The sequence below is a fragment of the Nomascus leucogenys genome, chromosome 3 (assembly GCF_006542625.1).
Source record: "Nomascus leucogenys isolate Asia chromosome 3, Asia_NLE_v1, whole genome shotgun sequence".
Lineage (NCBI taxonomy): Eukaryota > Metazoa > Chordata > Mammalia > Primates > Hylobatidae > Nomascus > Nomascus leucogenys.
The window spans coordinates 124,270,366-124,293,252 of record NC_044383.1 but is presented as its reverse complement, the minus strand read 5'-3'; the positions used below and the strand labels follow the sequence as shown (position 1 = coordinate 124,293,252).

Below are 22,887 nucleotides of genomic sequence, written 5' to 3'. Positions count from 1 at the left end.
AATCCTATTGATTTATATACAATTCAACTATACATAAATATGCAGTAAAATTAAAAATACACAAAAATATAAAATACTTAATAATAAACAAAGGTTTCCAAGAAAACAAAACGTGATTCTAGTCTGCACCCACCCTTCTCCCAGAAGAAAAGTCCTACAGGGTGAAAAAGAAAGATGTAAATACCTCTATGGAGCTACTGACATCACTAAATTGATGAGCTCGGGTCCCTATCCATCTCTTGGGGTCCATTTTTATAATCCATCAATATAAACAATTTCTCAGAGGCATAGTTTGAAATGAAAGCAGGAAATTTGGGACGAAATTGCCTTAAAGGCACAGTTTAATGATGAAAACAATTCATAGAATAATGCACACAGCAAAAATCCTACCTTCATTCCATTCGAAATGGATGAAGAGGCTGGATGCAGTGGCTCACACATAATCCCAGCACTGTAGGAGGCCGAGATGGGAGGATTACTTGAGGCCAGGAGTTTGAAATCAGCCTGGCTAACATGGCAAAATGCTATCTCTACTAAAAACACAAAAATTAGCTGGGCATTGGTGGATGCCTGTAATTCCAGCTACTCTGCAGGCTGAGGCAGGAGAATTGCTTGAACCTGGGAGAGAGAGGTTGCAGTGAGCCCAAATCGCACCACTGTACTCCAGCCTGGGTGACAGAGTGAGTGAGACTCCATCTCAAAAACAAAACAAAACAAAACAAAACAAAGGGATGAAGAGGCCTAAGAAACAAAAATTCATAATTGGATTGCTATATTTTTGTCAGTGGATTTATTTTGTGTTTAAAGCCAAGAGTTATAAAGTCATCAACTATTGGTCATAAAGAAAGGATGAGTGGCCATGGCTTGTCTCTGAACATTAATAATTCGTGCACATCCTAAAATATCACTCAAGCCAACATCCCTTACATACTAACTTGGGTGACTTATGCACTCATTTTTTAAGTGGTGACTTCTTTAAGTGATGACTGCATCACTTAAAAAGTGCTTTTAGGTCAGAGCTATTAACAAGGAGAGGCCCTGTAATGGAGAGCTAATTGTAGGTTTTCCTCATCAACGGGAATAGAACATGGAAACCATTAGGACTAGCTTACAATGGGCAGATAGCCCACAGACACAGCTGTTTGTAAGTTAGGAAGCAGAATGGTATTATCACTTATACTATGTTAAAAGGAGACAAGAATATTCTTTGTCTTCTGTGGCAGCAGAAAGGAAAAAGAGAAACTAGGTCTTCAGAGCACCTTGATTTCTAACACAGATTTCAGCAACCTCCACTGCTAAACACTAGTCCATGTGCCACTCTCTCCTTGCAAATAGATTTTTCTGGTCACCTGTTTATGGCAAGCCTGATCTCGGGAAGCTAGAAAAGTTCAGGTCTCCTCTAGAACAAGCCCTTGCTCACTTACCAGGTTCCCACTGAGCCCAGAAAGGCTGACAATGTCTTCCCTACATTGCCTTTCACAGCTTGCTCAGATAAAGAATTCGCTAAATCTGAAAATGAGCCAGGCTTGGACTAACCAGGGCGTCTTAAAGCTCCCCCCCCCACCCCCCAGCCTTTTTTTTATGGTAACCAGCAAAACTCAACAGAGTTTGACTCAACAGAGCCAAAACTCAGTTACATTTGTGTGACTTTGCAAAGAGAAGTCAGCTATAGTAGGGAGAAAAGGAAGAAGGCAAGAAAAGGAGACTCAAGATGAGTTTACATCCAAGAGAAGCAGAGATATTTGTAATCTACCTAGAATAATGTGAAGCACCTGTCCAGCATGTATGCTCAGATCCTCCATTCATTAGCCCAAGCTGAAAACGTGAACTGCAAATTCTACACCAGCATCCTTTGCTTCCTACATGACAGTGGGAGGTAACAAGGGGAGTCCAACACTTCTTCATGACATAAAAGGCAGGAACAATACTGATGAGGATCAAACTGTGTGCCAAAAACAGCTATTGGGGTATTTGCTGTCCTCATCATTTTAAATCATACAAAGTTCTTCCCAGTTGATGCAGATATGTTTCTTTCTTCAAATTAAAGCCAAAAAACTGATAGGCATTGGTGGTTCACACCTGTAACTCCAACACTTTGGGAGGCTAAGGTGGGAGGATCGCTTGAAGCCAGGAATTTGAGATCAGCATGGGCAACGTAGCAAAACTCCATCTCTACAAAAAGTTTTTAAAAAATTAACTGAGTGTGGTGCCATACACCTGTAGTCCTAGCTACTTGGGACGCTGAGGCAGGAGGGTTGCTTGAATCCAGGAGTTCGAGTGTGCACTGAGCTATGATTGTGCCCCTGCACTCCAGCCTGAGCAACAGAGTGAGACTCTGTCTCTAAAAAACAAAACAAAACAAAACAACCAAAAAAACTTGCATATATTGCAGAAGTCGCTCCGGGGTTCATAGCACAGAATTAAAGCACTAAAATAGATCAATACAGCATAAAGGCAATTAAAGTAAAACCATATGAGGAATGGGAAGCTGTTATGGATGGTTCTCTCCAAGTATAAACACTGATGAATGTGCTCACACCCTGCATGAAAAATCAGTAGGTCCCCACGTCAACACGAGGAGGAATATGTCATTATCTAGACTGAATGAAGTGTATGGACAAGGCAGGCAAAATGAAGCAAAGGGCCAGGCAGAGGGTCAGCTAGGGAGGAGAGGTGGTGGGACACATACAAAGACAAATGGGAAAAAAAAAGCTGTTAGAGTCTTTCTGGAAAGTACAACTGGCAAGAGAAAGCAAGTAGGCTGAGGTTGGCTCTGAAAAATCATGGAGCAGGTAAGCAAAATGGCTGGGTTATGGCTGGGGTAATCAATGGGACTGTTCCCAAAGGGGCACTGAGTAATGCCAACAAGAGGTTTGCTACCAATGGCTGCCTTTTGACAAAATAGCTCCAGGATTCCCTTGACAGTTTTATTTCATCTGGACCAGTACTGTTGCAAGTGACCTGGAAGGAAGAAAGAGACAATCCTGGATTGGGGCAGGATAGGAGTGGAGGTTCTTCAGTCCTTTAGAACAGAAATACTTCAAGTCAAATTCATGTTGGAGGTGGAGGTAGGACAGGCAGCATGTCTCTTCCAGGGTGGCCAAGGACTTTTCATGGAAATCTACTGAGAACTGAAACCTTTGTATCTTTAGCATCCTCTGGCATAGAATATTGGTCAGAGTCCTGATTACTACCACCACCATCCCCCACCCCTTATCTAATATACATTAGGTGGGGCAGGGTTTAGTTGAGTAGAGAGCACAGGATTTAAGTCTACACTAGCTGAGGTCAATGAATTGAGTGTTGGGCTTCTGGGTATACTCTTTAAGACCAACCTTCTCAGTCAATAAGATATAGAATTCCTACTGCCAAAGCTGAGATTCCATTTTGGCACAGATTCTTTCGAATACTGCATTTTCTAAGAATCTAGGAGATGAAGGCAGTGGCTTTCTGGGACATGTGATGTAAAGCTGGAGAAGCAGTTCCATCCCACAAACATTTACAAGGCACTGAGCTAAGAGATACAAAGATGGGTAATTTGTCTAGATGAGCTCCTTGAGGCTAGGGTCTGAGAATAGAACCTGCAAACAACTGCCAACGTGGTTGATGAGCTTCATGACAGGATTATGTAAGAAGAATGGTGACAGCACAAGGGAGAGAAATATAATTTCTACCTAGGAATTTAAGGAAGGACTTCAGGACATCTCAGCACAGTCTTCAAGGATAAGTAGGATAAGGAAGTGAGAAAGGCTGCATGTTATAAGACACATACTGGGCAATTTTGATGAAGAGAGCAGCTCAGAACATGTCCCCCTAACATTTTAGTACTCAACATGCAGGGGAGCTATTGGGCTACTTATTCAAACACCTCTAGATCTGTGGTTTTGGTCTTGGCTTTGGCATGTGGAAGGAAGAGGAGCCATGACAAGTATGCTATATTTCATCATATGAGATGGCCTAGGACATAAGAATGGTGAGGATTAGGGAATGCCTTCAGTAAAACCCTAGCCGACCAACATCATAGTCACATCTTCAAGAGAAAAAGTCCCCCTGCCCAACAAAAACAAATTCAAAACTAGGAAGCTACCCTTGCTCCAAATGCATTTAAATCAACACAAAGATAAAGGAAGCATACAAAGTAAGGTAATGTGACACCCTCAAAAGAACACAGTAATTCTCCACCAATAAATCCTAACCAAAAAGAAATTCTTGAAATGTCAGATAAAAATTCAAAATATTGATTTTAAACACGCTCAATGAGATGCAAGAAAAATCTGAAAATTAATATAAGGAAATCAGAAAATCAATTCATGATATGAATGAAAAATTTACCAAGGAGATAGACATCTTAAAAAAATTCTGGAACTGAAAAATTCATTGAAGGAATTACAAAATATACTCAAAAGCTTCAGTAATAGACTAGACCAAGCAGAAGAAGGAATCTCAGAACCTGAAGGCAGGTCTTTTGAAATAATACAGTCAGGCAAAATATAAGGAAAAAAGAATGAACAAAGCCTTTGAGACATTTGGGACTATATAAAGCAACCAAACTTACAAATTATCAGTGTTCCTGAGGGAAAAGAAAGACTAAAGATCTCTTTAAGGAAATAATTGATGAAAATTTCCCAAGTCTGGCAAGAAATTTGGACAGATCCTCCAGATACAGGAGGCCCAGCAATTCCCAGAAAAATACATTGCAAAAAGGACTTCACTGCAGCATATTATAATTAGACTGTCTAAAGTAAAAGTGAGCCAGGTGCGGTAGCTCATGCCTGTAATCCCAGCATTTTGGGAAGCTGAGGCAGGTGAATCACTTGAGTCAAGGAGTTTGAGACCAGCCTGGGCAACATGATGAAACCCAATCTCTACCAAAACAAACAAACAAACAAACAAATAAAAAATACGGAAAATTAGCTGGGTGTGGTGACACATGCCTGTAGTCCTAGCTACAGGGAGGCTGAGGTGGGAGGATTGCTTGAATCTGGGAGGCAGAGGTTGCAGTGAGCTGAGATTGCTCCACTGCACTCCAGCCTGGGTGACAGAGCATGACCTTGTCTCAAAAAAATATAAATAGATAAATAAATAAAGTAAAAGTGAAAGAATTTTAAAATCAGCAAGAGAAAAGCATCTAGTCACCTGTAAAGAAAACCCCATCAGACTAACAACGGATTTCTCAGCAGAAACCTCTTAGATAGAAGATAATTGAATGACATTTTCAAAGTGCTGAAACACAAAGAAAAGAAAATGTTGACCAAGAATTTTATATCCAGAAAGAATAAGCTTCATAAATGAAGGAGAAATAAATTCTTTCCCAGATAAGCAAATGCTGAGAGGATTTATTATCCCTAGACTGGCTTACCGGCAATGCTCAAAGGAGTCTTAAACATGGAAATAAAAGGCTGATATTCACCATTATGAAAACACAAAAGCTCACAGGTCTTATAAAGCAATCAAAGGATTAAGAGAAGAGAAAGGAATGAATGGCAACAAGAGAGAATTCCACCAAACCACAGAGAGAGAGAGAAAGAAAAAAACAAAGAATCAAGAAAATGACAACATGACAGGAACAAAACCTCACATACCAATATTAACCTTGAATGTAAATGCATTAAATGCTCCATTAAATGCTCCACTTAAAATATATAGATTGTCATAAAGGATTAGAAAAAGATCCAACTAGGCTGGGTGCAGCGGCTCACACCTGTAATCCCAGCACTTTGGGAGGCTGAGGCGGGTGGATCACAAGGTCAGGAGTTCGAGACCAGCCTGGCCAATATGGTGAAACTCCGTCTCTACTAAAAATACAAAAATTGGCTGGGTGTGGTGGCACTGTGCCTGTAGTCCCAGCTACTCAGGAGGCTGAGGCAGGAGAATCACTTGAACCCAGGAGGTGGAGGTTGCAGTGAGCTGAGATTGCACCACTGCACTTCAGCCTGGGTGACACAGCAAGACTCCGTCTCAAAAAAAAAAAAAAAAAAAAAGATCCAACTATACGCTGCTTATAAGAAACTCACTTTACTTGTAGAGACATGTATAGACTGAAAGTACAGAGGTGGGAAAAGATATTCCATGCAAACGGAAATCAAAAGTGAGCAGGAATCACTATACTTATATCAGATAAAACAGACTTTAAATCAAAAACAGTAAAGACAAAAAAGGTCATTATATAATGATAAAGGAATCAATTCAACAAGAGACTATAACAATTTTAATATATATGTACCCAACACTGGAGCACCCAGATTCATAAAACAAATATTACTAGACCTAAAGAAAGAGATAAACACCAATACAATAATAGTAGGGGACTTCAACATCCCACTCACAGCATTAGACACATTGTCAGGACAGAAAATCAACAAAGAGACATTGGACTTAAGTTGGACTTTAAGCCAAATGGACCTAACAGACATTTACAGAATATTCTACTCAACAACTGCAGAATATTCTAATTGTTCTTGATCGGTAGCCTCCAAGTCTTATGATATTACTTGGTTGAAAAACCAGTGGATAGCCATGATGGAATCAGTGACTATCAGTGGCAACTGTACTTGGTCATATTTTTCACCAAATCTGTCACTATTAGGGAACATCCTGAGTTGGCTTTTGCTTATGAAGCAAAAAGGACATGGGGAGGATGATTCTAATCTAAGACATAACCTGAGCTATCAATGGCTTCTTCAGTGTAGGGATACCTGAGTAGCCCACTAATTCATAGATTTATTCAACCCTGCAAAGATGCATGTAAGGAGACCTTGAAGTTTAAGAAAAGGGAAAAGAGAAGCAAAGATAGGAAGGGTGCAGTCTCCTCATGGAGGAAGATAAGGACCCTTAAAACTCACCCCCAAATCAAAAGCAAGACCAAGGGCAGGAAGGTGGAAAGATTTTCACATGACTAGCCACTAATAAAGTCATGAAATATTCCATAGTACATATTCCCTGGACCTGCCTCCCTCCCTGGCATTGAATATGAATAGGCTCTGCATTAATTCCTACCCTTGTTGCTCACCACATCAACAATGAGAGTGAGCATTTGATCAGTGACAGAGCCTTGGGCACAAATAAGCAATGTCTCTTGACCTCCTTAATTCCATCTAATATGTTTTATCATCAATATCTCTCTTAGAATGCTCTATGCATAACTGAATCCAGTCACCAGTCACTTAAATCATTCAAAAGTCCTTAGCGCAATCAATGGCAAAAGGAAAAATAATACAACATAGGTCTCTCAAGGATTCAATTTCAACACAGGCTCTTCAAGGGTTCTTCTGATTTAAGCTACCACTACTAACGTACACAATTGACCAAAACAATATTAGTAATTACGAGAATGGGACTATATTTAACATGAAATTAACAAATCAGTGGCAAAAGAAAAAATAGGAAAAAGCAGAGCAAAGGTATTCAAGATTATGAATGATCCCTGTAGCCCTTTCCAAAACAAACAATTTTAAAAATCTGCAAATAATCACCTCCAGGTGATTATGTAACAGAAATGAAAACTAAATCTGAATTCAAAATCAGAAGAATGCAAGAGATAGTTTATAATCTTGGTTTCTTTCCCATATATTAAATGTAAGCATAATGGAAGAAAAAATAACATATCCAAATTCTCCTCAATGAGCAGACAAATATTTACAGTACCTGGATTTTTTTTTTTTTAGCAGATGCTCAAATAGAAGGATGCCATGTTAAACATAATGATTTAACAGAGTAAATGCTCTCTTGGTTTAAAGTGCCTGGAAGAGGAATCAAAGGATTAAAGAAGGACTGATTTACAACACAGGTGGAAAAGCCCATTACTGTATGTCTCCTCTTTATATCATTTCCCTAATGATAACATGGAATAGTAAATCAGACTAGTATTGATTCAATCTCTTTTCTGCTCTAATTATGGCTGCTTCTTGTATCTTAGAAGAGGCTTTGAGAGGTTCCCCACTATTGTGAATCACAAACTGAAACCTCCTTAAATGTATAGAAGTCTATAATAAATTTACATTTGCTACCACATCACAATGTTGTCTGTTTTGTATATCTTCATTCTCTTCCTTCAAAATTGTTTTTAAAAAAACACCTTTGAATGCAAGGCTCACATCTGCTGTGTCTCATTCATATGGTTCAATTCTCTGTACAAGAATGCTTGATAGATCTCATTGTGCATCTGAAACATAATAATGTCCATTCTTTTGAATAGTAAGATGATGTATCTTTGTACATTAGGATAATCTTCATCATTGGGGGAAATACTCTGAGTTGAATTTCTAATAATGGTGAAAACATGTAAAGACATGTACATATGCATATATTCATCCATAGTCTCATCTGGCACCCCTCCCACCAGTGTTGTGAACAGCTCCTGCAGGTGCACAAGATAGGTAGCTGGCTCTGGGGTAAAGCAAAAGATCATTGAATAAAATAAAGCCAAATGAGTAAAAGGAGAACCAAAAATATGTCCTTGGACACATTGAAACCATATTCTCTCCAGCTCTTCTAGCCACACACATACACATGAACACTAGACAAAGAACGTCATTATATAATGATAAAGGGATCAATTAAGCAAGAGACTATAACGATTCTAAATATATGTATGCGCCCAACAATTTTAAACATTCCCGGCCAGTGGAGCAGAAACCTCTTCTGTTGCTCCTCATACTGAAGACAGATCTTTTATCACAAACCCAGAACCACAGAAAACCTCACTGCTAAGTTAAACAACACTTTGGATGAGGAAACAACCTTTAGAGCAGAGTTTATCAAACTCTTTTACTTATGTAGTCACTAAGAAAATGTTAAAATTCTGTTTTTCACATACTTTAAGTTAGCATTCAAATTTTTTCATCATAATTTTAATTGTGAAGTCTGTAATTCTGGAATACTTGAATTATTAAAATTTTTAATTAAAACATATCACTCTTGAAATGTATCTCGTGAATATGACAGCAATTTGAAAAACACCTTCATCCATCAAAAAAGGTGAACAAACTCTTCTTTAACAGTAAAAAAAATGCTGTATTGTTATTTTTCTCCTTGAACTTATTGTATTTCGATTCCATTTTCCCCAAACATTTTTCTCCAATATATTTTAATGCTAGAAAGGCTTTTATTAATCTCCCTACTATACTTCTCTGTTAAGAAAAAGTATGTATAAAGTAATTTTTAAAATATTTCCTGTAACCATAAGGCTTTAAAATGTTCAATTGTAAGCAATCATTACTAATGCACAAAATTGGTCCAAAGAACATTAGTAATTATTTATCAAAATGTCAATATGGTTAGCATGGAAAATATACTTTTATTAAAAATACATTTCTACAGAAATGGAGTTTGTTTATATTTCTCCCAGTTAGTTCATATGCCTATGAAGAAGTATTTTCCATTGCTATATAATAAGGTAGAATTTAGCACCAATTCCATATAATTCTTTTTTACCTTTATAGTTGTATGCAGTAAGACACCTTGTTTACATAAATAATAAGGGAATGAAGGAGACATCATCAAAAAAATATTTTCGTCTATCATCTTATAGCTCCTTCAATATTGCTGAAAGCCAAGAAGTTAAAACTACATAACTTGAAAAATGATATGTGTTCTGGTCCTTATAATCACTCCCTTTACCAGTATGGACACTAGTATGTTCATAGTTCTTTGTGGGTGGAACAAGATCTCTGTACCCCAGGACAACACACTACTGTAAGACAGAGGTGGGTAACAGGTGTGGTTTTCTCTGTCAAGCAGGAGCAGAGTGACAGTAAAAGGTGAGGTGGAAAAGGAGACGTGGCGATGTCAGTTTTGAAGCAAATCAGTTTTAAGAAAGGGAACTTATAGAAGTTGGGGGCCAGGAAATTGACTTCTTTAAACTATCCATGCCTTCACAGCTCAGAGAAAGTCCTCACATCCTCCTATGCGCTGGACACCCCAGCTGCACCATCTCTCCGCCAGACAAACATGTTGTTGCCAGACATTCTGTTCATGTATAAGCTTTGTACATACAAAAATGCACTTAGTTTAACACATGGATTCCCTTATAATATGTAAACCTGTAGCAGTTACTACAGGAAAAATAATGAATTTTTTAAAAAGATAGAAACATAAATTTTGTTCAATCTACTTAAAAAGAGAGAAAATATCACAATATCCTGAGAACATAAACCATACTCAACAAAGGGTTATAGTCCAATATACTTTATAATCTCAAAGAAAACCCTGGAAACAGCCCGAATGTTATTAAACAATAGGAAAACAGCTAAATGAATTATGCTACAGCCATATAATGGAAGTATATGTAACATTTTAATTTGAAGAACATATACTGGCATTAGAAAATATTCTTCATATGGTATTGAGTAAAAAAAAAACCAAGCAGGCAACAAAGTCATGAATAAAATTTTATATTAATTTATAAAAATATATGTGTATAGAAAAAGACATTTAAGAAACTCTATTAAACTGTTTTCAGTGGTTATCCTTAGGTGATGTAGTTATGGACAACTTTCTTTTTTGCTGTATTGTTCTTTCCAATTTTTCTACAGAGGGCAGGCATTTCTCTCCCAGTGAGGGTTGGGGGAAGTTATAGTGGGAAGGGAAGAAGGTGGGGAAATAGGCTCCCTATCTCTGGGCTGCTGCATGTGGCTGTGGACTTCACAACCAGACAGATGATGTCCAGCCAGGGTTGCCAATCAGAGCTTAAATCCACACTACCTGCTGTAGGGGTGCATCCCCATCACAGGGAGTGCAATTTTCTTTCTACTTCTTCATGTAAGTTTTGATCATGTCTCTCCTTGACCAATTTGATCCTTTTATCATGGACTTCCATGGCTGGTTCCTTTAGGTCACTGATTTCATTCCCTCTACAGACAGGTGGAGCGAATGCAATCAGGTTCACATCATGCTAATCTCATGAAATATCCCAGCTCATGGGTGCAAGAAAGCCTTTAGTCAGCAAGTAAAATGCTATGCTATGGTTTGAATGTGTCCCCGCCAAAAGTAAGTGTTGGAAACGTAATCCCCAATGCAACAGTATTGGGAGGTCAGGCCTAATGAGAGGTGATCTGGCCATGAGGGCTCTGCCCCATGAATGGATGAATGCTGTTATCACAGGAGTGGGGCTTTGTTAGAAAAGGGTGCATTCAGTCCCCTTCTCTCTTCTCTGTTCCACCCTGTTTTTGTCCTTCTACCTTTGGGATGATGCAGCAAGAAGGCCCTCGCTAGATGTGGCCCCTTGATCTTGGACTTCTCAGCCTCCAGAACCATGAACTAATAAATTTCTGTTCATTATAAATCACCCAGTCTGTAGTATTCTATTATAGCAGCACAAAACAAACTAAGACACGCTGTAAACCAATGTGGTTATCTGGGCCTTCAGCGGGTAGTACTGACTTCTGTGATACTATACAATGTCCATCTCCTACCTCAGTACATGTGGAGGGATCTTGACAATGGTATCCAGACCACCTAGAGTTTCTGCAAAAGAAAAATTACAAAGTTAAAAATGAATATTTAAACACTGAGAATATACATTGTACACGAATTTCTCTGTTAGTTTCTCTTTTCCCCAGGAATTCCTCTAACTATAAACTAGTCAATTCTCAATTATCTGCATGCAAGTCTTTCATATTTTAAAATCCTTTTCCCTTGAGAGCCCCAGAGATTTCTCTGGACCTTGCAAACTAGGAGGGGAAAGTTAAAAATTAGGGCACATTTTCCTATACAGATAAACAACGAATAGTTAAATTCCTAATCTGAACCACTGAATCTAATTACAACTGACTAAGATACTATATTCTTGTAATAAAAATAGAGAAAGAAAAGCTGTTTCCTTGAAAATACTGTTTCAATATCCTTACACAATAATTCATACTTGTGAAAGACTTTCAAGTTCACAAAGGACTTACACAACATCTCATTATTCTCATACACATTTGTGACATGGTAGATTAAACTTTAAAAAAAAAAATCACAGTATAGTTAGGATATCGATTGGAAGGCTCACATCCAAATCTCGTTAATCCAACCTGGATGTTCAATACTTTGCCATTGTTTGTGGATTTTTAACATTATTGCTGCCTCCAATTTTAGAGATAATGAAAAGCTCACCAGTCTCTTCCCCCAAAAACTGTACTATTTCAATCCTTCCAATTTGTCTCCAGTCTTGCAGCTCAAATTGTGTTAACCCCTTTCTTCGCTCCTTAGAGTCAACAAGCCCTGTCTATCTGAATTATTTTCACTGGGGAAGGAGAAACGTCTCTTCCTACCTTGTTCAGAGATCAGAGAGAATAACAAACATGAAATATATATATATATCAGAGACTCAAGGCTAAGAACAGGCCTGGTAGGATCTGGGGTTGATGTGTCCAGTGGGGCAAAAGAGTGGATTTCAGAAAGACAATTAATCAGCAGAACAGAAAGATGAGTTCAGCAGGGTTCTTGGTACTGTGAAGACAAGGCCAATGGAGGAAGATGAAGGACTGAAGTCAATGCTTAAGATGAGACAGGATGACAAGAAAGGGAAGCCCTGCGATGCAGGTACAGGAAGCAGCTCAAAGGCCACACATGCCAGCACAGCTCACCGGTTAGCACAGCAGGGACTGGCACCCAGAACGAGCTGGTGCTGCTCCCCAAGGAAAGGCAGTGACAGTGAACAACCAGATCAGCATGGTTTTCCCACAGGACAGAGGGATATATAGTCAATCAAGGCTGGGTAACAGTGCCCAGCTCTATAAGGCTAAGAGCAAGCTAGAAGAAAAGGAAAAGAGAAAGGGCCATCACACAGCAGCCACCATGAAACTACGCCTCTAAGTGCAGTGAGACTCCCAGGTACATGGGATTAAGTGTGGAACCCAAGGTGAAGAGCATCCAAAGGTCAAGGGAAAAATGGCCTGCAGCTTTGCTGTAAGCACCCAGGACAGAATGGTAGCTGGGGAGAGGGCACCATGGAAGCATCAAGAAGGAAAGCAAAGAGAACCAGGTTCCAGTCCCAGCTCCGCTCCAGCTTGTGACACTGTGGGATGGGGGCAGGTCACTTATCCTCTGTAAATTTCAGTTCCCTCATCTTTAGAAAGAAGACAATGACACCTTCCTCCCGGGATGCTTATGAGGAGCTGATAGGGTCATGATCACAAAGGGCCTGACACAGTCCTTAGATGCCAGTGCCAATTCCTGTCTCCCTTCTTTGATTCTCTTACTAAATACTGGACCAGGTCCTGGGCTAGGGACCCAGTGGTGAGAACAGACACGATCCGTGAATTCATGGAGTGCACATTCTCATTTCGAAGCATGATAAACGCCAAGAAGGAAAATACAGGGAATTAGGCAAAAGTGGAACAGGAGGTCCTACTGTGGACTGTGAGGTCAGGGCTTCCTGCTGGGGGTAATGAGACCACAAATGATTTATTTAAAGTAGATAAGGAGGGGTCACTCCGAGTGGAGGGAATAATAAGTTTGAAATGCTTGGAGAATCCCAACATCTTCCCTGACTCTGTCCTCCCACTTGGGTCCAAGCTGCCACCTTCTCTCACCTGGATGACTATACCAGCCTCTGTCCTGGGCTTTCGGCTTTTGGGCTTGCCCCTGAAGCTGCAGTCTCTGCTTAACACAGTAGCCTGAGAGACCCTGTCAAGACCCAAATGAGAGCATTTCCTCCACCCCAAATGACTCCCCATCTCATCCTTAGAGAGCCCAACAAGGACTTGCATGATCTGGTCCTCACTTCCTACTTCTCTCCCCTCACTCCAGCCCCCTGGCTCCTTGCTCTTTCCCAAAGCCATCAGATGTTTTCCCAACTAGAAGCCTCCCTTTTAGTAAGGTTTTCCGTGAATACCCTATTTAAATGGCAACTCTCCCTTTACTCCAAGCACCTCCTATCTTCTTCAGCATTTTATGTTTTCCCTTTCTTAGCTCTTATCACTCTCTTTGCTGTCACGTATATTTTATTTATTTATCTTGATTACTGGCTGTCATCTCTCCAAGAGTCTGTAAACTCTTGGATCTTTTTGCCTGTTTTGCTCACCATGTTATCCCTAACACTTGGAACAGTACCTGGCACATAGTAGGTACTCACTAAATATTTGCTGAATTAATGAAGTAAGAGGGAGCACAGTGTAGCTGAGTAACTGAAAGAAGATCAATGTGGCTGAAATTCAGAGAGCAAGGACCCCTCTCTCTCATGAGCATCTCAGAGGGTGATGACCCCTCTCTCTCATGAGGGTCTCAGTGTGGGATGCCCCTCTCTCTCATGAGGGTGGTATAGGACAAGGCTGTGGGGCAGGTAGGAGCCAGGCCATGTAAGGCTGGACAGAACACACCAAGGACTTTTGTTTTTATCCTAATGGGATGCTATTCAGTGTTTTAACATGGCATGTCATGAAAAGATTGGGGTTTCCAAGGTGACACTACTTGGGAAAAAGAACTAGAGCAGACAAGGAAGGAGCAGTTAGGAGGGTGTTGCAGAAGTTCAGATAAAAAGAGAAGGCAGCTTATTCTGGAGAGCTGGCAACAGAGGTAGAAAGACGTGAACGGGCTTGACATATATTTAGGAGGTAAAAATGAGCACAGCTTGGGTGACGGACTAGGTAAGATGGCAAATTACAGAAATGTATCAAGGATGACTCTAGATTTCAAGTTAATGCAACTGGACAGGTGATGACATCAACTGATCATTTAGAAACACTAGAAGTGAGTGAGGTTTGGCAGTGAGGTAGAGGTGGGGAAGAGCACATGGTCACTTTGAGCCTTGTTGAGCTGAGTGCCTGCGAGCCATTGAGGTGGAGATGTTCAGTAGGTAGCTAAGTTGCGGGGTGTGGGTTTCAGAGCACTGGTGTCGACTAGTGATATAAATGCGGGCATCACATTCTCAGAAATGGAGCCGAAGCTGTGGGTATGTGTGTGTTCAACTCCAGAAGAGCTGGGAGTAAGAGATGAGGGCTCAAAGCTAACCCTTGAGAAACTCAAATATTTACAGCTAGGGAGAGAATCTGGAGCTAGCAAAGGAGACAGAGTGGCTCAAGAACAAAGATGGAGCTGGTAGGGTGTGATCATAGAAGTCAAGGTAAAGCAGGTGCCCAGTTGTGCCCAGTGTCACCAGGAGGACCTGTGAGATGGGAATGAGAATGGTCTGCCAGCCAAATGGCTGTATGTTACTGTTCTTCAGTAACTGTGAGTTGGTGGGATGATGGAGGTGAAAGGCAGATGACAGCAAGATGAAGGCAGAGTAGAAGGTGAGAACACAGATACAATTTCTATACTTTTTAAGAAGTTTGGCTGTGAAGTAATAACCTGCGGCTGGAAGAAAAAGCAAGTGGGTAGATAGAGAGAAGGGTGCTGGTTGGATAGATGTTCCCTCTTCCCCTACTTGGCCTTCGTGCCTCTAGTTTCTTTCCCCGCTCCTCCATTTTCCACATTCATTCTGCATAAGGCCCCTGATAGATATAAAATACTAAAAGTAGGACTTGGTTGCTTCCAGCTCTCCTGTTCTGCAATTCTATTTCATCCCACCACAGCCTAGCTCACAAGCCCCCAGGACTGCCAGTTCCTGAAGTTCTTTCTGCCTTTCCCCAAGCCAACCCTTCATCCAATTCATTCCTTTCTACTCCCTGGCCAGGCCATTCCTCACCAACAAAAACAACCAACCAGATAACACTAAATGAAGAGAAGATACATACATATGCCTTATTAGTTATTCTGCAGCCATTAACACTGATTTTCAGAGAAGTGTCATGACAAAGTAGACAGAGTAGAAGAAGATGCTAAAGTTAAAAAACACATGACAATATGCCATACGTGGTATGACCTTTTGCAAAGGGAAAGACTCAAAAATGTCAACAGTGTTATCTCTGGATAGGGAGACTGCAGGTTATTTTAATTTTTTCTTTATGTTGTTCCATTATTTGCAACATTCTAAAGTGAACATATATAACTCTTATAAATAGAAAAAGATGAATATTATTTAAAACTCAAACAAGTAAAGTATTGATTTACTTATTGAACATCTGCCTTCCACTATAGGTGCAGAAGCAACCAAAGAAGCATAAATGGCAGTCCCTGTGCTAAAGAGCTCATTACACTGTTGACATGTATTGTTTTGATTGACCAGTATCCATTCCCCTGGCTTCTGAAGAAGCATCTTAATTTTACTTCCAGGAAACCATTTTTCCCCAGCTCCGGATTTCAGTGGAACTTGTAGCCTAGGCCTAAACCAGTTATTCTATTCCATTCTTTGACTAGAGGACTGGTTCAAGGATACTCACATGAACCCTCAGGACAAAGAGAACAAGGGAAACCAAGGATCAAGCAGGAGTGACTGGAGAAGTCCAGCTCTCTTGATATGGTCTAAATATGGTGATGATCACCTATCTCAAAATGATCTCAGTGAGGAATGATGCCTCTCTCCTTGAGGGTCTCAGAGTCGGATGACCCCTTTCTCCCATGGGGGTCTCAGTCTTAGTGAGGGATGACCCCTGTCTCTCATGAGTGTCTCAGTGGGGAATGACCCTCTCTCTCCTGAGGGTCTAAGTAAGGATGACCCCTCTCCCATGAGGGTCTCAGAGGGAGATGACCCCTCTCTCCCATGAGGGTCTCAGTGGGGAATGACCCCTCTCTCCCATGGGGGTCTCAGTCTCAGTAAGGGATGACCCCTCTCTCTCATGAGGGTCTCAGAGGGAGATGCCCCCTCTCCCCCATGTGGGTCTCAGAGGGGGATGACCCCCTCTCTCCCATGAGGTCTCAGTGGGGAATGAACCTCTCTCCTATGAGAGTCTAAGTGAGGATGACCCCTCTCTCCCATGATGGTCTAAGTAGGGGAAGACCCCTTGCTCCTATGAGGGTCTCAGAGGGGGATGATCCCTCTCTCTCATGAGGGTCTCAATGTGGGATGCCCCTCTCTTATGAGGGTCTAAATCAAGGATGATCTCTCTCCCATAAGGGTCTCAGAGGGGGATACCCCCTCTCTCCCATGAGGGTCTAAGTGGGGGATGCCCTCTCTCTCATGAGGGTCTCAGAGGGGGATGACCCCTCTCTCCTATGAGGGTCTAAGTGAGGATGACCCCTCTCTCCATGATAGTCTAAGTAGGGGATGGCCCCTTGCTCCTATGAGGGTCTAAGTGGGGGATGACCCCTCTCTCCATGAGGGTCTCAGTGGTGAATGACCCCTCTCTTTCATGAGGTTCTAAGTGAGAGGTAAACCCCCTTTCCCATGATGACCTAAGTAGGGGTTGACCTCCCCCTCCCATGATGGTCTAAGTGGGGGATGAGACCTGTTATCCTGAGATGGTCTAAGTTTATTGTTGCCTCTTTTCATGAGATGGTCTAAATGTGTTGATTCATGAGCCCAAAACTGTGGAGACCCACGCAGAGCACGTCAGTCAACCCACAAAGAGCAGGACAAGATCCCTGAAACAGTGTCTAATTCTTAAATCACAGCTATTCTTGTAAGGGGTATTTTAGTTAAAGGAGTAAATAAATCCCGTTTCGTATAAGTCAGCTTAAACTAGCTTTTGTGTCTCTTGCACCCAACATATTTGTCAATTACACAGCCCCTAAGAGCCTACCTGTGCACACAATCAACTATTATCCAAAACAGTAGGTACTCTAAGAGAGTCATCAAGGCAAGGATCTGAACCCAGACAAACAACTTATCCTATTGAGGAGCTCAGGGAATGTTTCCTAAACAAGATGGACCTTGCTGAGCCTGAAAAGGGAATTCCCTACAGAAGGACTAGCAAGAGCAAAGGCAAAGAGAGAAGTGTGCCGCACAGCATGTTCAACAAAGTGCCTCAGCTGACTGCCACTAGATTGTTGAATCTTGGTTGGGGAGTGACAAGAACAGAGGCTGGGGCTAGATTCTGAAGAGCATTCTGAGGAATTTACACATTAATCTAGAAATAAATTATGGGGGTTGAAGAGTGACAGGTGTTTTGTAATCTACACAGTGATGGGCAGTGGAAATGGACTGGAGTGGGAAAGACAAAAGGAAAATCTATCTCTACAGGCCTTTGTTCATGTCTCCAGCATGCCCTTCTAACAAATTCCTTATAGGGGACATTTTATTCATCCATATATCCCACTGCTCATTACCAGGGTGGTCTTAATAAATGTTTCCTAAATAAAGAAGCGAAGGAAAGAAGGAACCCGTAGCTTCCCCATTCTTCAAGTGAAATCTACTTCAAAAGCCCCACCAGCTCACACCAATTCTCCCCCAATCCATGGACCCCACACTTATCCTCCCTTCTTTGACTTGTTTTCCTGGTTTGTTCAATCCAACTGCACAATGAATGCCCTGCACTATTATTTAACTATTTCATGCACTTCTGTCTTGTCTTGCTAATTACAGAACAATCACTGGGAAAGGAAGCACATCCACTCAGGCTAGTTTCTTTCAGACTTGACTCGAATAATCTACCTGCCTCAATGCTCAGCCTCCCCAATGGCTTTAAAGGACTTAAACTCAGCAACGTTGTGGTTTAACTTAATAAGATGTTGACGTCAGTATTTAAACTTATTAAAATACTAGATTAATCTCCTCCTCCCTGTTTATCTAAATCTGCTTAATTTGCCAGCAAAATAATAACGAATACTAGGAATGGCTTATTTAAAGCACAATTGGGCCCTGCTTTATCATGTTACCCAGCCATCTGTGACCCTTCATTAGAGGCATTTTGGAATCTAGCTTCGAATCACTCTGCTGAATGACAATGGCAACTGTGGCTTTAAGAGCCTTGCTGCTCTCTCAGATTTCTGGTCCATTTTTCTTTAACAGTAAGCTAAAATGGTCAAGTGTTTGTTCTACCTATAAGACAAACTTCCTAGACAATATTCTAGACAATTTTGTGATGATAGGCACAGGTTAAAAAAAAGATGCTGCTGTAATTATCTGTACACACACCTAAACATGTGAATTAAGACCATCTACATATTGAGTCACCTAAACCGCTCTCAAAATTTTACATTTAGTGGAAAGCCTGCTAAAGGCTCTTCTCTATCTCAGGCTGCATCAAAGCACACACAGTGTCATGACAGACAGTGATGGTTCTTGGTTGCAAGGGAAAGGGAGTCAATTTCATTTTTCAACTGAGTGGCAACTGAGGCATCACATCGGGCTCTTGCAAGGCAGAGAGAGGAGCCCACAGAGCTAGCTGCGGTGACTTCTTGGCCTTTCGTTTCTAAAAAGCATCACCATCACCCACAGTATGCTTCTGATCTATTTGCATTACCATCCTGACCATTTTGATTGCCCAAACCCCGCCTAATTGAAATGTCTTTCCGTTTTTTTCCGCTGCTGAGTTCTGCAACCCGAGTCTGATGAGAAACACAAATTTGCTCCCTGGAACTTACTTCAATGCTAGCACAGCTCACAACCCTAAAATCCCACCTGTCTGAAGGGCAGACCACAACAGAATTGCAGAGGTAACATGATCCCCGTCCGTATGTTATTTTTCATGTGCAATAACCATGAAAGCTAACACTTAGCAAGCTGACCTCTATCAGGAAAATCAAATTAAACAAGCCTTTCCTTCCTGGTTCCACTCGCCAAGGATTCGACATCGGGGTTGTTGGTTTAACTTCCCTTTTCCCCAGAGGCGCTTCGCTGTCAGGCCCCAGGATTCGCACCGACTCCGGGTCCTGCCTAACTCGGCGATGGGGAAGCATCGTCCCCAGCGCCGGGACCGGGAGAAGGGGGCCGCCAGGCAGAGAGGACAGCGATTCCCGAGGAAGGTTTCGGAGAGTGAAAGAGACTGAAGGGGAGGCGGCTGATGTCCACGCCAGAGCCAAGACTCTCAAATCCCACATCAATTTCCCGAGGCGACTCTCGCAATCGCGCGAACGGCACCCATGACCGACGCTCCGCGAAAGCCCCAAGCGCAGAGGCGCGGGTTCAGCCCTGGCCGCGCGGCCCTCCCGCCGCGGCGAGCAGGTGCCGGGCGCTTACCCAGGGCCCAGGTGCAGCTCTCCTTGATGGCTTTGTACTTGCTCCCGGACGCCTCCTTCTGCAGCTTCCTCAGGATTTCTTCCATCTTGACCTTCCAGGCGCCGGGCCGCCGCCCACAGGGAGAGAAGCGCGGGCGAGCCGGGCCGGGGACGCCGCCGCTGCCTGGCCCTCGGCGCCTAGGCGGCCGCCGCGCGCGCCCCCATGCCGCCCCGGCGCGGCTGCTGATGAATCACGCCCGCTCCATGCCGCGGGCCACGTCAGCCCCGCGCCCCGCCCGCCGCCCCGCCCGCCTGGGTCAGGTGCGCTCCGCTCGGCGGCGGCTGCGGGCTGGGGCTGGAGAGCGAGGCTGGAGGCCGCTGACCTGACCGCCGAGGCAGGCCCCGCGGGCGCCGCGCTTAGCGGAAAGGTGGGGACGGATGTCCGGAGCTGGCTCGCCAGCCGCCGGGAGGGAGCGCCTGGTCGGCGGCGGGCGGCGGGAGGCAGGCGGGGAGGGGCCTCGCCGCGGTCATCGCACCCCCTGAGCCGACGGTGGCCGCGGGCGGAGTCGGAGCGGCCCAGCCCGGACACCGGGACCCCCAGCGTGGTGCAGGCGCCGCGCCCGCTGCATCCCGTCGTCTGCTAACCAGAAAATTCTTGCGTTCAGTCACTAACAGCTTTTTCGGGCCACTCCCTGTGCCAGGCTCGGGCGATGCAGCGTTGCACACACTGTGCCCCTGCCTGCAGGGAACCTCCACTCAAGCTTTCAACACGCGGCGGGCGGTGGGCTGCGGGGGGGCTGGGGTAGAGCTTGATACGCCCAAGGAAACCAGGCCCAGAGAGGCTGAGTTACTTCCTAGACCAACAAGAGTTAGACTCCAAACACGTCCTGAATCCAAAGCCCCTTCTAAAAACCTCTCTCTCCTCCCCTTCCCATCCTCTCTTGCGCTGAATTGCTGCCCTGTGAAAACTGTGGTGCACAAGAGCCGCCGCAGCAGAGGGCTTCTCATTGGGGTGAAAAGGGGGAGCCCCAGGAGGCTCACGCGGGCGGTGGGGAAGGCAGTGTGACAGGGCACCCCGTGTTTCCTTTTTCTTTGGAAATGTTCCTGTAGTGGAAGTGAGGATGATGGACTGCAGAGGGGCAGACTGGCAGCTGGGAGAACAAAGGTTCTGCAGGAATCTAGAAACCAATTAGGCCAAGGGTGGGTAGGAGGGGAATAAAGGAGAAAGTATGTCAAGAGATATTGAAGGGTAGAAGCAATAGGATTTAATGACAGAATAGGGAAGAGACGGTGTATATGGGATGGCTTCCAGGTTTCTTGTTTAGGAAATTAGGAGGATGGTGGCCCCATTCTTTAAAGAAGAGAAGATAAAAAGGGTTTGGATTAGGGAGGATATATGAGTTCAGTTTTGAACATGTTCAGATTGAAATGATAATGAGATACTTGTAGATGTTTTTTTATGGACAGGAACTCAGAATAGAGCTCTGGGAGGGATGCCAGTATTTGAAGGGTGGTAAATATAGGGAGTTGTTGATGCCTCGAGTTTGACAAAGGTTGCACAAGCGAGGGAGTGACAGCCCCCCTAATTCTCAAATGATGGGTACAGGAGCAAGGACCCAGGGAGGAGGCTGAGAGGAGCAGTCCGGAATCCGAGGTGTGGGGGGTCAGCGAGGGGAGGGAGTGCCACTGGAGGGTGTCCAACACATGGGGATGTTAGACTATTCCTTCGGTATTCTTGGTACTGAGGAGGCAAAACCTACAAAGTCCCAGCCCCCAAGGATCCTTCTACCACTACCCTCACGCCCAGTGAAGCCATCATTTAAAGAAAGGTTTAAAAAAAAAAAAAAAAGTAAAAACGCTGCAGCAGATAATGTACTTGGGTTAAAGAAAATTGTTAACTATTTGGGAAAATATATGGATCACAACTTTATATCATGTAGCAAAATAAATTACAAATGTATTAAAGAATTAAATTTAAGAATTAAATGATGAAAAGTTTAGAAGAAAGTATAAGTGAATATACTTATCTTAATGCATTAAGATTATTTCTAACAAACTAAGGCAGAAACTGAAGGAAAAAAGGTCAATAGATTTGACTATTTGAATATTTAAGACCTTTATGTCAAAAGTTTCATACAAAATTAAAAAGCAAATGATACTCTGAGGGATGGATTGAAGGGAGAAAAGATGATAACTCTTAACTCTTAATTATGTGTGGATTTATATTTTTGAATCTATTTTAAAGTATTTACTATTTTTACAATTAAAAACAATTTCGCTTAAGCTGCAAACTAGGAAAATGTTTATAATAATGTCAGACATATAAAGTTTGAATAGCTTTGTTAAAAAAAAAAGCTTTAACAAAGAATTAAAAAACAAATGCTCCTTCTTTTTTAAAAAAGCCAATATATAATAAAGTCAGTTTACAGAGGAGGGAATACATATGACCCCATAAACTTATAAAAAATGTTCAAGTGCCTAATAAAGAGAACAAACTTTTAAATAAGATGCTATTTTCTATTAATCAAATTGACTGAGAGATTTTTTAAATGTTATCGAAGGAGCTGAACAACAAGGTCCTCTCATGTCTTGGGTGCTGGTCAGAGTGTAACTTGGTACTACATTCCTGGAGGGAGGGAGCCTGGATGTGTATGTAGCATAGGTATAGCTTTGACCTAACAATTCCACTTCTGGGAATTCATCCTAAGAAAGTGATTATGGAAATGGATAAAGATCTTTCTAACAAGGATTTCAGTGTGTCTTTCAATTCTAAAAAAAGAGAAAACTAAATATGCAACAAGGATATGGATAGATAACCCATGATATATTCATAAAGCATCATATAGCCTTTGAGAATAATGTGGGGGACTAGGCATGTTGGCTCATGCCTGTAATCGCAGCACTTTCAGAGGCTGCGGCAGGCAGATTGGTTGAGCTGAGGAGTTCGAGAGCAGCCTGGGCAACATGGCAAGACCTCATCTCTACTAA

General features: G+C 42.4%; 1 protein-coding gene across 1 annotated transcript in view; it reads right to left on the bottom strand.

The window, feature by feature from the left end:
• Positions 1 to 20,006, bottom strand: part of ARFGEF3 (ARFGEF family member 3) — a 190,028-nt gene extending 170,022 nt beyond the window's left edge. Inside the window, exons 1-2 of the mRNA XM_003255785.4 lie at positions 19,922 to 20,006; positions 11,412 to 11,463 (exon numbers count right to left, since the gene is read on the bottom strand). Of these exons, the coding sequence (XP_003255833.2) occupies positions 11,412 to 11,463; positions 19,922 to 20,006 (137 nt within the window). The remainder of the gene's footprint in view (positions 1 to 11,411; positions 11,464 to 19,921) is intronic.
• Between the last annotated feature and the right edge of the window lie 2,881 nt (positions 20,007 to 22,887).